This window comes from Canis lupus, chromosome 1 (assembly GCF_011100685.1).
Source record: "Canis lupus familiaris isolate Mischka breed German Shepherd chromosome 1, alternate assembly UU_Cfam_GSD_1.0, whole genome shotgun sequence".
Taxonomy (NCBI): Eukaryota; Metazoa; Chordata; class Mammalia; order Carnivora; family Canidae; genus Canis; species Canis lupus.
Genome location: NC_049222.1, coordinates 14,581,678 through 14,597,504, shown reverse-complemented (window position 1 = coordinate 14,597,504; position 15,827 = coordinate 14,581,678). Strand labels below are relative to the sequence as shown.

General features: G+C 44.0%; 1 protein-coding gene across 1 annotated transcript in view; it reads left to right on the top strand.

Moving 5' to 3' along the window:
• TNFRSF11A (TNF receptor superfamily member 11a) overlaps positions 1-15,827 on the top strand; it is a 54,155-nt gene that overhangs the window by 34,907 nt on the left and 3,421 nt on the right. Inside the window, exons 8-9 of the mRNA XM_038529560.1 lie at positions 3,084-3,136; positions 4,442-5,210. Of these exons, the coding sequence (XP_038385488.1) occupies positions 3,084-3,136; positions 4,442-5,210 (822 nt within the window). The remainder of the gene's footprint in view (positions 1-3,083; positions 3,137-4,441; positions 5,211-15,827) is intronic.

Sequence of the window (15,827 nt, the reverse complement as noted above, 5' to 3'; positions counted from 1 at the left end):
TGCAGGCGGCGCTTAACCACTGTGTCACCGGGGCTACCCAGATGACTTTTTTTTTAGTCTACTCATTATTGAATTTTTTTTTTTTTAGATTTTATTTATTTATTCATGAGAGAGAAAGAGGGGCAAAGAGACAGAGACACAGGCAGAGGGAGAAGCAGGCTCCATGCAGGGAGCCCAATGTGGGACTCAATCCCAGGTCTCCAGGATCAGGCCCCTGGGCTGAAGGCTGCGCTAACCCGCTGAGCCACCTGGGCTGCCCCTGAATTTTTTTTTTTTTTTTAAGATTTTATTTATTGGGATCCCTGGGTGGCTCAGCGGTTTAGCGCCTGCCTTTGGCCCAGGGCGTGATCCTGGAGACGCGGGATCAAATCCCGCATCGGGCTCCCGGTGCATGGAGCCTGCTTCTCCCTCTGCCTATGTCTCTGCCTCTCTCTCTCTCTCTCTCTCTCTCTCTCTCTCTCTGTGACTATCATAAATAAATAAAAATTAAAAAAAATTTTTTTTAAAGATTTTATTTATTTATTGATGAGAGACAGAGAGAAAAAGAGGCAGAGACACAGGCAGAGGGAGAAGCAGGCTCCTTGCAGGGAGCCTGATGTGGGACTCGATCCCAGGACTCCAGGATCACGCCCTGAGCCAAAGGCAGATGCTCAACCCCTGAGCCACCCAGGTGCCCCTTGAATATTTTTATTTAATGCTGCTCCACTTCCCTAGCAACCTGGTAGCTAGGCATTTGAATACACTGCATGTTCAGTCAATGAGGGTCACTCATGGAGCCATGTTTATGTGAGAAAAACAGATTTCTGATTTTTTTTTTTTTGTCTCTGCAATAATCTCTTCCTGCCATATTTAATCAATGAGGACAATGGACCTACTACTTACTAAATCAGAATGTAGGCCTGTTAAGCCTCTCTTCATCCATTCATACTGCACAGGTTTCTTGACACCCCCCCCCCAGGGGTTGGGGGACAGGTGGCCCTTGGGGCTCCTTACTGCACAGCACAGTGCAGGCCCTTTGTTGGGCAAGCTGTAGAATGAGGCTGAGTGCTGAGAGGGAACTTACAGAGCTCCAGGTGAGCAGAGGACGGGGGTTGTCTGGCCTCGGGGCCAGCAGGGGCCTCCCCGAGGAGAGAAGGAGCTGCCAGGTGGAGTTAGCTAAGGTTCCTGCAGCTGGAGCAAAGTCAGAGCCAGCGTGAGACAAAACGGAGAGGGAAGCATGGCCAGATGATGCAGCCCTGCAGGCTTGCTGAAGGAGTTTGTTCCTTGTCCTTCCCAAAGAGAAGTAAAACTAGCCATCTGGTTGTAGGATAGAAGACAGATTTGGGGGTGCAGTAGAGTGGATGCAGACACACCAGTTAGGAGGGCTTTTACATCCAAAAGAGAGATGATCTTAGTAGTTATGAATATCTCCTCGTGTACAAGTAACATTTTTTAATTTTTTTTATTTTTAAAGATTTGTATTTATTCATGAGAAACAGAGAGAGAGAGAGGCAGAGACACAGGCAGAGGGAGAAGCAGGCTCCATGCAGGAAGCCTGATGCAGGACTCGATCCCCAGACCTGGGATCACAGCCTGAGCCAAAGGCAGATGCTCAACAGCTGAGCCACCCAGGCGTCCCACAAGTAGCATTTTTTAGCCATTTGTGATTATCTAGTACTGGTCCCTACAAGGGAAGAGCTACAAGCTTCCTTTTATTTGGGGGTAACTTTATGTAGTTTCAAAACTATAGAGAGGAAGCAAGAATAATAATGATGATAGCAATAACTGACATATATTGAGTATTTATTCTATGCTAGCTCTGCTTATGCGTTTTACATGTACTCACAAAATCACAACGGCACCATGAGGCAGGCGCTGTTATTTCTCCCGTGTCATGATGACGAAACCGAGACTCAGAGAAGTGAAATGAACCACTTGGCAAGGTCGTGTGATAGGGATCATTAGCTGTTATCATGACCTGATTATCTTCTCCTGGAGAATGGACAGCCTCCGCTTCAGTGTTTCTAGTGAATTCAGCATCAAATAGTGGAGGTGGAGTAAAAATTTATCTTTGTAGAACATAAATTCATCTATTTTTTTCAGTGCGTAGATTTTTTTTTAAGATTTTATTTATTTATTTGAGAGACAGAAAGAGAGAGAGAGAAGTGGGGGGGGGGAGGGAAAGCATAGAGGGAGAATGACAGGGAGAAGCAGACTCCCCACTAAGCAGGGAGCCTGATGTAGGGCCCCATCCCAGGACCCCCAGGATCATGACCTGAGCTGAAGGCAGAGGCTTGACTGACTGAGCCACCCAGGTGCCCTAGATTTGACTTTTTAAAAGTTTTGTCACTTTTGTTTTTGCTTTTTTTTTTATTAAAAAAAAAGATTTTATTTATTTGAGAGACAGTTTGAGTGGGGAGGAAGGGAAGAAGGAGAGGGAAAAGCAGGCTCCTCCTGAACAGGGAGCCTGAGGAGGGGCTCATCACTGGAACCCTGAGATCATGACTTGATCACAACCAAGTGAGCCATCCAGGTGCCCCTCAGCATTTCTGTTTTTAAAAGTTAGTGGAGATGCGTTTTTATTTATGCCACAGAACATACTCGTTCTCCCGAGAAGCAACAGGATATAGTAGAAAAGCATGTGCGGCCCACTGGGACTCAGTGGGGTCAGACAGCCTCCTGGCATGTACTTTTTCTTTATCATGCATCCGTGTGAGCTAATTGACTGCAAAAGCAATGCCCTAGGCCTGTGTCTTCATGCTTCCCATGCACTGCCTAGCCCTGTCCCTCATGGCCACAGAAAAAGTGGCAAAGGGAATGAGAATGCCTCCCGTCCTAACAGCAGCTCTGAGTGTGCCCAGAGGAATTCATTCAGTGGAACATTAGCGGATGATACTTTGCTTTACATCAGAAAGTTCTGTTTGGGGGAGGAGGTGTCTTCGAATGGGTTGGTTTTCTTTTAAATGTTTTCACTCTCAGGAGCTCTCACCCAAAGACTCGCAGAGGCCTGTGTTTAAAGAAACACTGAGCTGACATAGTGATCGATGATGATACTGAATTAGAGGAAATAAAATGAAGTTCTTCTCCTTACTCTGTTTTTCTAGCTAATTTGTGGCACTGGGTCAATGAGGCTTGCGGCCGCCTAAGTGTAAATAAGGTAAGTTTAAAAGTCTTAAGTGCCTCCTTCACATCCTTTTACTCCTTCGGCTGCTATGGCTGTGAATAATCAAATACTGAGCCCCACTGTGAATGGGATGGTTCCTTGAGGGATGGAACCCTGAATCCCAGGACTGATCTCCACAGAAAAACCCAAAGCCCAAGTGGGTGCCCCTCCTAAATGCTCTTTTCTTCGCATTTCCTTCCACTCATCATCTCTGTGTACATACATTATTTATGTTGTTCTAGCGCCAATCTTGATTGCCTAGGATAGCTTCCAAGGAGGAAGGAGCTGCCATTTCCCTCTACTCTGTAGTTATTTTGGTAACTTTTAATTTCGATCTAATCAAAATTATAGAAAAGCAGTGAGAATAGTACAAAAAACTCCCCACACACCCTAAACTCAGCCCCACCAACTGCTTACACTTTCTCACATTGTATTATCACCTGCTCTCTGTATCTGTGTGTTTTTATTCTCCAACCATTTTAGAGTGAATGTGACAGACGTCACGCTCCTATACCCTTAAATACTTTGGTGTGAATTTCTCAAGAACAAGCATATTCTCTTATATGACCATAGTACATTTATCAAAATTGAGAAATTTAGTAGTGGACTAAGTAGACTTAGTAGACTCTTATCTGATCAGCATGCAGTCTTAAAAATTTCCTTGATTATCCCATTATGTCCCCTAGGGCTATTGTCTTAGGTATAAAGAATAAACATTTTAAACTCAGAGTTCCTCCTGATTCTTCCAATTCCAGTCCCCACACCCCACAGGATTCCTTTGTTTTTTCTTACCTGGATTTGAATCTTCCCTTCTCCAACAGGATAAAGCCTGGTTCCTGTTATTCTCAGTATATTTACTCATTTGCTCACTGCCAGTAGACACAGAAATTAGTTTCAGAATTACCAAACCATACTACAGAAAAAAAAAAAAAAAAAAACCCAAAGCTACAAACTGGAGTTCCTTATTCGTTTGTAGTTTATTTTTTTTAATTTATATTGAATGTATATGGACAAAATACTGTGTTCTAAAGTTATTGGAGTTAGCTCTTCGCCTTGCTTCAGTGTGAACATGCTATTCGTTTGAAATGCAGTTTGATTCATTTGTTTCCATATTCCATTTTGGGTTCTCCCCTACTCTATAATCTTAAATAACACAAACAAAGTGCCATAATGAGTGTTCCATCTGTACTTGTTATGGTGGAAATAATTATTCTAAACCATTTTCAGCCATGGTTCGCAGAAACATGTTCTAATATCTCTGGGTATTAATACTTCTGCCTTCTGAATTTAAATCAGCAGGAGTCCTCAGGCAACAATTTTAGCAGCGCTCACATGGAAGCCTCTAGTCAGCGTGAAATTTGTGATGGTGTCTTACTGCTGACTCTGGAAGAGAAGATGTTTTCTGAAGATATGTGCTGCCCAGACAGTGGTGGTGGCTGTGGGGGCGCGTGTGCAGGCGGCGGCCCCAGTACAGGGGGAGAAGATGCCGGAATGCTCACCTTGGTCAGCCAGGTGGAGGGGGACTCCTGCAGGCAGATTCCCACGGAGGACGAATACGTGGACAGGTCCTCCCAGACCCCAGACTCTTCCCTGTTCCTCACTCAGCCTGGAAGCAAATCCACACCCCCTTTCCCCGAGCCCCTGGAGGTGGGGGAGAATGACAGGTTGAGCCAGTGCTTCACTGGGACAGAGAGCCTGGGAGATTCTGAAAGCGGCAACTTGGTGGAGCCGCCGTGCAGGACTGATTGGATCCCCATAGCCTCCGAAAAGTACTTGCAAAAAGAAGTGGAGGGTGGCCACTGCCCCCACTGGGCAGCCAGCTGCAGCTTCAGCTCGGCGGATGGCTGTGCAAACTGCGGAAAGCCTCCCGGGGGGGGCCGGGAACCCCTCGTGGCTTCCCCGAAAAGTGGACCTCTGCCCCAGTGCGCCTACGGCATGGGCCTTCCGCCCGAGGGTGCAGCAGATGGGGCCGGCCAGCCCCTGGACGGGGCTGACGTCAGGCTTCCCGGCTCCATGAGGGGAGGCCCTGGGTCTGCAAGTGCCTCTGGGGACCAGCCACCTGCATCTGGTAAGTGATTTTCCTGGTCTCTCACCTCCAAGCCAAAAGGCCTGTTCTTTGTGCAGTGTTGGAAGGCAAGTGTCACAGACCATTTTGGGAAGAAGGATGCTAACGTGGGGAAGATTCCACTTGAATCTTTTCTCCTGCTAGGCCTCTTTGCAGGGTGGTTGTTTTTTTTTTTTTTTTAAGATTTTATTTATTTATTCATGAGAGACACACAGAGAGAGGCAGAGGCATACGCAGAGGGAGAAGCAGGCTCCGTGCAGGAAGGCCACTGTGGGACTTGATCCCAGAACCCTGGGATCACGCTCTGAGCCAAAGGCAGATGCTCAACCGCTGAGCCACCCAGGCGTCCCTGCACGGTGGGTTTTGATGCAATCGACATGTTGAGTTTGTGGGTCTTGCCCACTGCCATGAGGTTTTGTCCTCCAGCCCTGGGGCTGTCTCTTCACTTCCACATGCCCCAGGCCCACCATGGACCCCCTGCAGGCAATGTCAACAGCCACCTCAGGGCTGGCTGAAGTTGAGGCATACCCTCAGAATTCTGGGCTTTGTTTTTGTTTTTCAAGCAACCTATGCCTTAGATCTCCCCTGAGGAAGCTCTGTTTTAATCTTTAATTAATTAATTAATATTTATTCAAAGTAGCTTGTTGGTTCTTTACTAAATTAATGATGCAGTAAAACCATCCTTTAATACTTTATTTGAGAAGCCCCTTTTACAACCACTGCAGATAATATATTTACAGAACCAGGAGGATCATTTTACAATTTAAAATCATTATAGAGATTTATCGCTGCACCACTGCTTGAGCATGAATAGCCCACCAATTATAATATTATAACTTTTTCCCCCCACAGGGGTAAAGCACCATCTGTTTTATTATGTAGTTACAAGGAACTCTGCCGCTGATGGTGAGGGCTCTGGGTACTGTTTACCACATGGGGGGTCAGGGATCTCTTTGAGAATCTTCTGACAGCTATAGGCACTCTCTCCAGAAATATGAATATATGGATATGCACTATTTAAGGGGCTTCACAGAATCCTTCCACCCCCAAAAGAAAAAAGAAAAAAAGCCCATTGGTGGACCTCCTTTATCCCGGGATGCATTTTCTTTTTCTTTCCTGCCTCTTTATTTAGACAGCGAGTAGTGCTAGCAGCTGGTCTTCGAATTATCTTATAACCCTGGGGTAGCTGGATCCTGCCCTAAACACAGAGACTCTCCTGCCTCATGTTGATGATGGCTCCTGGCTTATTTGGTAGAACAATGCACTTTAATCTGTCTTCCAAGCTTTGTGGTTTTGCTGCAACTATACAAATTCACTGATGTGTAAATTCTATAACATCAGTTCTCAAATTGAAAGGAGGAGATACATTTGGGAGATATTTTCAAAGAACTGATTTGTTATTCCTTCAGAAGACCTCAAGGTTAAGATTTAAGGAATTTCCATAACTAAAAGTTTGGCTCTGCTGTTCCTTTGTATGATTCTATTTCTTTTTTAGTGGTTAATTTTCTTCCTGTTGGTCATAGAGACATACAGAACACTAGCTTTTCAGGCTGTGGGGAGTGGGGAGGCCAAAGCTGAGCATGGCAGTGGCCACGTCCTGGTGCCACTGCCAGGGGCAGAACAGTGTTTCAGTTAGTGATGCGAGAAAGGTGATGTTTGCCACTGTGTGAAAATCATCAGCAGCTGTTGGAAGAAAAGAATTGGCCAAATTTAAAGAGATGATGATGATGATGATTTTGCTCAGCGTCATGAAACCAAAAGCTAGGTCTGTGCTCTACTATGAAGAGTTAAAACAGTGCCCTCGTCTGTTTCTCATCATCATTTATTTCTCCAGCACTAAACAGCTAGGCATGGAGGAAAGGGGGGAAAAAAGTGTGTCATCAACTAAATGGTGTTAATTTGCGGAAAGTTTACACTGCTTTCTCTCTGTTCGTCTGGTGCTTAGCCATGCAAAACATCCGTGGAGAGTCTGCCTACGGATGCCAGCACGAGGGCCAAATTCATTCTCGCCTGAGGAGAAGCAGCAGCCAGATTGATTTTTGAGGCTGTGCTGTTCTCTCCATAATTACTTCTATGTGAACAGGCCTTCTGGTTCCTGGTCAAAATAGCACTTTCTCATTATTGCCTTTTTTTTTTTTTTTTTAAAGATTGTCATTATTTATGTTCTATAAAATGTGTGAAAGAGGATGGAGCTTGGGTGAAAGATCAGAGGGAGTCTAATCCTATTTCATCTTCTGAAAGCCACCGTGCTCTCGGGACTTGAAGGAGGTGGACTTTTTTTAATTGGGTTTTAGATTTTTATTTGTGGGTATTTGAAAAAAAAACACAGACACACAATCAAATCAAGTGGTTTCTGGGAAAATGACATGATTGGGCACTTCCTCAGTAGGGAGGAGTATCTGCTTTGCACTGAGCAGCCCTTTGATGCTTCTTCAAACGGTTCTACAAGTGTAACTTTAAAAAATAATACCCAATGATAAAGCTGTTTTAGCAATGTTATAAACTCTTTAAAAAAAGGGGGAATTATTAACAAAGACCAATAAGGGAAAAACATATATTTGGTTATATATCATATAACCATTTCTTAATTTACATCTTAAATTACTATCCTGATGACATAATGGTGGTTACCTTGGTTACAAATCCTTTCATCTAGAGTTTGGAGAATTCTCACTGTGTCTAGAAAATTAGTTCACGTGAAAGAATCACTTCTTGCAACTAATGTGTGTCTGTAGTGGCCGATGACTTGGCTTTTGGCTTTTGAAATCACTTTCTTGATTTGGCCACTTCTTAGCTAGAAACAGTTGTTTATTTACAGGGTCCGCAGTGGTTATTAATGAACACCAGCTATACATTGGCTTTTCTATCATATCTTTTTGAGGCTCAACTGAGCCACAGAGACTTGGGAAAACCAACAAAACAAGTAGGGATTGAGGTCAGGGAATGGAAAACTGAAGAAAGCAATAACTTGAGACAGCAAGGCCTTCAGCAGCGGGGCGTCCCACCCCCTCAACCCCCCCTGCCCCCCACTTAAGTTTTGATCAAAGCCAGCCTTTTTTTACTACAAACATCCCTCACCTTCCTCCTCTGCTCTGTTGCGTGCTTCTGCTAGTGTGAGTCACCCTGTCCCCACTCTGTCCCCTTCCACAGAGCGCCCACTCCTCCAGTCCTTGAAGGCTCTGCTCCAGTGCTCCTTGGGAACCAGGGAGGGCAGTGTGCTGGCTGCACGCTTTCCCTCTTTCTCACTGAGCCGGGCACACGCACACTTTTACCAACAGGCGGCCTCCAGGTAGCCACACCGTGCAGCGGGAATTTCCATGACCTTCGCCACACCTGATCTTTCCAGGCTCTCCCAAGGTGCCTTAGTCACAGCGTGTGAAGCTCATTCACTCAGCCAGTCATGAGTAACTCAAGGAACAGGAGGCCATATCTTCCTGTTTGTTCCCTAAACTCACTCTCGGCCTCCCACGTCTTCCGTCTGCTGTGGGGAGCTGGAGGCCAAGCAGGGAATGGGGGGACTGGCCTTAGCTGTCCTGGACAGACCTCAGTGGCCTGGGTAGAGGCGGCAAAGGTGAGCTGGTTCATCCAAATGGCAGTGATACACCAACGCCCATTCCTGGGAGCCTGGAGCACTGGAGGTTGAAGGGCACCCACCTGACCCCATTTCTCCCCATCCTCAGTCTCCCTCTCATGAAATGACTATCTTTGACCACCCATCCTGGAAGGACAGATAAAGGTTTGCCTACCTTAATTTTCTTCCCCCTCCCTCCCATCCCCCCAAGCAATGAACGATGTTCTAGTTCTTTCTTCACTTTCCTGTTGGAATGCCATCCACTAGCTTGTGTTTGTCTCACTTTTAGTCAGGTGCTATAAGGGCAAGTATTAGCTCATTGACCCTGTAAGTTAAAAAATGACATTTTATTATTTGGTTGTGTGGCAATATTCATTGGTACTGAGAGTCAATGCATTCTTTCAAAATATATGAAAAATTTGTTTACTGTACAATTCAGTCCTGCTTGCTTTCTCTCTGTTCTAATGGGGCTCCTTTTGGAAGAGTTTCATTTGTAAGTCATTCTAAGTAACTTTCAAGCATGATTCAGAATGGAACTATTAAATACTGCTTCCCTTCCTCTATCATCATATACTCAGTTTCTTCCAAATGCCTAAAACAGAGCTTGCATTTCCATAAAAAGGAAAATCACATGAGAAGCATATGGGTTAAATATAAAATAAGTTTTTAAAAAATTCCAAAAGAACTCAGTGTAGCCTGGGTAGTTTGAGTGTATTTGTGTATATTTTTAGTTTTGTTCCTTGGGAGAAAATCTACATGACAATTGGGTGGTATTATTTGGCATAGTTCTTGTGATTTAATATTCATATGTTATGCATTTTAAACAACCTAATAAGTTTTTGGGAAGAAGAGTGTGTATTACCTTGCTTAAAGATGTGAATTCTCTTAGAGATTGAGTTCTTAAAATGACGCTTGTTTCCTCTGCCCAAGAAAGAGAGATTCCATGGAGCCGCCATGTCAAGCATGGACTTAGCGAAGTGTAGACATCTTTCTGATTATGAAGGGACACTTCATTTGTCCATTGTTTCTGTTGACTTCAATGCTTTTTTTTTTTAATTTTTTTCAATGCTATTTTTAACCGTCTCAAGTTACCTGAAAAATTTGCTAGTTATGTCACATTAAATATTAATGTTACCCCCAAAACACATTTCAAATGTTACAAATTCTTCAAAATTTGTAATTTAATAAAATTCCTCATGCATTCTGGCTCTCAAATCCCACTTTTTGGTAGCTTCAAATACAATTCCCAGTCACCTTGTGTTGAAAGATGAGTAGACCATTTTGACATCCTGATTATCTGATTGTGAAGTCTGTAGCTTAAACCACTGCACTGCTGCCATCAAATTGGTGATTGATCGCCAATCAAATTATTGATTTCATTTGTTTACTGTATGTTGGAGACTCTCCAGTGAACCATAGAATAAGGGGTCTGGGATAGTTGACTTCTCTGACTGAGCGAGGGGCAGTGGCCAGGCCAGGTCCAGAAAGTTCTATGGGCAGGGACAGTAGGGTTGGTGCAGCAGGTGATGGCTACCTTGGCCTGTGAGTCCCCTCCTTTCTGCGAGTTGTCTCCAAAATATGCTATTTTCACTATCCCTGATTCTTTTGTGAGGAAAGCTCTTTCCTTCATATACTTCCAACTCCATCTATTTTCTCAAGAGAAAATGTTAAAGTCAATGCCAGGAGGAGCCCAGTAGGGGAAGGCTCTCAGAAAGACAGCCAAGGAAAGTAAGGAAGAAGGGAGTGATAGACTCTTGCTTTGCTTGTATTCCTGGAGGCCAAATGGACTATAAAAGTCTGAGGCCTTTGTAAGGCATCTTGGATGAGCCTCATGTACACCATCCTTCCCTTTTCATATTTCCCCTTACCAGCTACCAACATGGTCTGCCCCCTAACAGCAGAACAACCCAGGGCTTCCTTGGCACTCAGTGGAAAGACTTACCCCTTTGGGGAAGGTACCAACTATAGAAGTCATGGCAACCATGCTGAAAGGGAGGCCTCCTTAGCACCCACATAATCATGCAGCTTGCTGACATGGGGACCCATTGACTTGCCCTCTTTGGCAGGCTTGCATAACCCTATAAAACCTTTCTGTCCTAAAAAGTAAAAAGCAAATTTTAAGGAATTCTTTGCTATTGAGAAGGACCATTCAGCACTGAGGTATATTATAGGATAAGAATATTACCAGCTCATTCTAAACCTTGATCTACTCCATTGCTATGGGCAAGTCATAGCTTGAGAAACAAGACCACAAGGGGTTTAGTGCAGAGCTGTATAGATGAGTGTTCAAACCAGTGACAGTCATAATGATGAATTATTTTGGCAAACAAGAGTTGATTAGACTTTTGAAGGAAAGTGCCCTCTCAGTCTTCAAGATGTGTTGAGATCCTCCAACAAGACACGGATGGAAAAGTAACATTACTGCCTGGCACATTCCACCCATCTCTTTCCCTGTGAGTTCCACGCACACCAATACTACCTCCTGGGAGTAGTAATGCCTTTAGTGCACTGTGACTCATTCTCTGCGATTTCCTGAACATTTTCAAATCCATCATCTCATTTGACCCTTACGCCATCCTGTGGGTGTTCATTCATTCATTTATTCTTTCATGTAACAGGTATTGTGTGATGCTCTGTGAGGCTGCACACTGCCAGGCTAGCAGGGCTTGAAACTTGATTTTCATTTGACAAACAAGCAGACTGAAATCTGGAAAGGTGTTAGGTGGCTTGTCCCAAATCCCACAGCTAGGGAGGGCTGAGCAGGACCAGACCAGAGCTTCCAGATCCCTGCTCACTCCTCTGTCCCTCCCTTCTTATCCTCCTATACTCATCCCTTTAGCTGAGATTTTAGTGGCTGCTGGAGTACAGGAGGATAAGAAGTGGGGAGTGACAGAGGAGCGAACAGGGGTCTGGAAGCTCTGGTTGAGCACCTTCTGCTCTTTGGAGACCACACCACCAGGATGACATTGACATTATTTGATGACTGGCAGGTGAATCTGCATTAGGACAAGTCATGAAAAAAGAAGGCTGTTTGACAGTTTCCATCTTTGTGGCAGTGTCAGGAGAAGGGGGAGAAAGAAGCAAGACTGGAATGGTCAGATGCAAAGTAGCTTTGAGCTGGTGTTTGCATTGCAGCCAGCCCGGCATGAAGGAAGCACTCAATAAACTCTGGATTTGGGGTGGTGTTTCTATTAGAATTGTTACTACAATGGGTGCTCTCTTAACCTGTGTACTCTTTTTTTTTTTTTAACCTGTGTACTCCTAACCATAGATTAGTATACATTCTTTTCTCCCTCTGTAGAGTAAGCTGATGGAAGCCCTTAGTACACTGATTACTCACAATTAATGGGTCCCTCTAGAATACCCAGGTCCTTCTGCTCCCACTTGGTGAATGGCTGCACTTACTAAATCTGTGGGTGCTGCAAATGTGAGCTGGTCCTATTAAAACTGGTAAGCTGGTAAAAAGAAGTATGTTTGATAAGCATGAGAACTGTTTCTATGAACACCGTTCAGTGTTTTGGGACTATTTAAAGAATGAGTTGTTCAGCTCTTTTTGCTGTTGAAGCTGAGGTGGGTGAGACAAGTACGTTCAGGGAAGACAACTCTAGAAGGATTCTGCACTTAGACTGCTTGGTAGGTGGCTTGGTTCTCATGCCACTTAAAAGACACCAGAACTCGAGACTGGAGGCAAAGCATTAAAGGTATCATTGATTTCTCAAAGGGACTCAGTGCTACATCAGAGAGTTAGTGTAGAATGTTTCACAGCAAATGACAGGTGGCTTGAACATCAGGGAAACGTATCATAGGGTCTGTGTTTTGGTGGCACTAGTAGAGAGCCTCTGCAACTCAGTGTCTTGCCAAACACTGAGTTCTTTATCAGTGCAGAAAATCAGATTCACAAACACTTCTGCAATATTGAAAGTATCCAACTTATAAGAGTTGCCTCCAAAAAGAGTGACACTATATTAAAGCATCAGTGTGGGGCAAGAACCCAGAGCAATACTCGTAAGAGCTGCCTGCCACTCAGGACCTGCTACATCATTTCCAGAGCTCAGTGAAAAATGAAAACGTGCAAAAATTAATCAGAAATCCAGGATGATGACAGCAGAGCATTAAATCAAGCCTGGCCTTCTGAGGGCAGGGTGCCGTTAACTGCACAGGCCACGTGCCCATGAAGCTCTGCTGCCACTGTCCGTCATTGGCAGATCAGTAGAGCTTTTTTTTTTTTTTTAAACAATTTATTTATTTATTTTATTTATTTATGATAGTCACAGAGAGAGAGAGAGAGAGAGAGAGAGAGGCAGAGACACAGGCAGAGGGAGGAGCAGGCTCCATGCACCGGGAGCCCGATGTGGGATTCGATCCCGGGTCTCCAGGATCGCGCCCTGGGCCAAAGACAGGCGCTAAACCGCTGCGCCACCCAGGGATCCCTCAGTAGAGCTTTTTAAGGAAGTTCAGTCTGTACTAGTTTACTACCCTCATAAAAGGTCAGCATAGACTTGGCTTGGCTTGGACTTGGTCAAAGGTGGTTTTTGTCATTAATTGTGCCTTGAGTAAAAAAAAAAGCACATGTAAAGAATAAAATTGTGTTAGAATCTTACACTCTTAGATAACTTTTCTTTATATCCTTATTGTCAGGAATTTATTTATTTATTTATTTATGATTTTTATTTATTTATTAAGATTTTTATTGGGGATCCCTGGATAGCTCAGCGGTTTAGCACCTGCCTTTGGCCCAGGGTGCAATCCTGGAGTCCCGGGATCGAGTCCCACATCGGGCTCCTGGCGGCATGGAGCCTGCTTCTCCCTCCTCCTGTGCCTCTGCCTCATTCTCTCTCTATGTCTATCATGAATAAATAAAAAAAAGATTTTTATTTATTCATGAGAGAGAGAGAGAGAGGCAGAGACACAGGCACAGGGAATAGCAGGCTCCATGCAGGGAGCCTGATGTGGGACTCGATCCCGGGTCTCCAGGATCACACCCTGGGCTGAAGGCGGCACTAAACCGCTGAGCCACCCGGGCTGCCCTTGTCAGGAATTTAAAGGCTTTGTTCTGCTCTATCCCCCCATTCTGTTGCCACCTCCCCACAAAGAATAATATTCTTGATCCAGCCTATGAGTGAAAGGACTCTGAAATGTTTAAATATAGGCGAAAGAATTTGAGTTCCATTTTAGAAAAGAGAAAAAGAGAATACAGATCCTATAGAGTATATCAAAGATATTGTTTGCTATGAAGTAATTGACATGGGTTAAAATACTAAACAAGATCTTGATGTGCAAGATAATAAAAGAAGGGGGGGGCGGCTATTACTTGAGCCCAGACAAATTGAAGATTCTGACCAGGAAGAAGAGAAACAACAATGGATTCATGATGATGATTTGTTGGGAAATGAAATTTAAAATGAAGGAGAAATAGTATGTATCATGACCTATGTAGATAAATCTCTACATATCTTCTATGAAGAGGATGAAGAAGATGGGAGATAAATTCAAAGGCATAAGTCAATCACCCAGTGGCTCTGTGTAGCTCTACATTCTACTGAAAAACAACAAAACCAGCAATCAGTGATGTTGTAATTAAGACTAGAAGAACTATACTGAGAAAAAAATTTTTAAAAAAAAGATTTTATGTATTTATTCACGAGAGACTCACAGAGAGAGGCAGAGACACAGACAGAGAGAGAAGCAGGCTCCCTGCAGGGAGCCCGATGTGGGACTCAATCCAGGGACTCCAGGATCACGCCCTGAGCCAGACAGACGCTCAACCGCTGAGCCACCTAGGCTTCCCAGGGAAATCATACTTTTTTTTTTTTTTAATCTTTTTTTTTAAATTTTTATTTATTTATGATAGTCACACAGAGAGAGATAGAGAGGCAGAGACACAGGCAGAGGGAGAAGCAGGCTCCATGTACCGGGAGCCCGATGTGGGATTCGATCCCGGGTCTCCAGGATCACGCCCTGGGCCAAAGGCAGGCGCCAAACCGCTGCGCCACCCAGGGATCCCGGGAAATCATACTTTTAAACAGGTTTTGAATTGCTGCTTTTTTTTTTTTTTAAGATTTTATTTATTTATTTATTCATGAGAGACATGGAGAGAGAGAGGCAGAGACACAGGCAGAGGGAGAAGCAGGCTCCATGCAGGGAGCCCAATGCAGGATCCCAGGATCATGCCCCAGGCCAAGGCAGGTGCTAAGCCACTGAGCCACCTGGTGTCCCTGAATTGCTGCTTTTTTTTTTTTTTTTGAATTGTTGCTTTTATTAAACAAACATGGTATGTTTAAATTAGACTAGAATGTTGATGGTTTACTCATACTGTTGTTAATTGACATCTGTTAACTAGCTAGTGATCTCTCCACCGGGAGGACTTCCGTGTCCTCGCTCATCCTGCTGCCCCCACAGGAGAAGCGCTGCTATCAGCTCTGGGTCAGTAGTTGCTGAGCCACTTGGAGAAGTCATTTGCAAGTCCATATCCTAAACGTCTTTTTAAACTCAAGATATATAACTTAACATTCACACTGGTTATTTTTAGAAAGGGCCATATGTGTTGGCTGATGGTAGTGGTTTTTTTTTTTTTCTTCACATTAACCTCATGATCTTAATTTCCACTTTCTATGGCTTTAGTGTGGAATGAGAAACTGTAGACATTTTCAAAGCAAATTGAGTGCAAGATCCTTCTGCACTTTCATGTGTTTTCTTTCTTTTTTCCAACAATTTTCTTGCCCATACCAGTTGCACAGTACCAGTTCAGCAATCTGTTGATATTGTCTTTTGAACTGAGTGACTCCCTTTTATTGGGGTCCTTGCAAAGCAGTCACTTGAGTTTTTACAGTAACCTTTCCCCCTTTTTAATCACACTTACATTTCACCACTTTACAAAATAGTTAATTAGATATCCTAAAGAGTGCAACTGGTAAAAACAGAACTGAGAGCCAACTTGTAACTGGTGAGAGCAGAAAGACATAGACATACGAGAAAGTAGATCCCTAGCGTAGAGTACATGGTACGTTAGGAACATCTCTTGTATATTCAGAGGAAATGGAGGACATGGA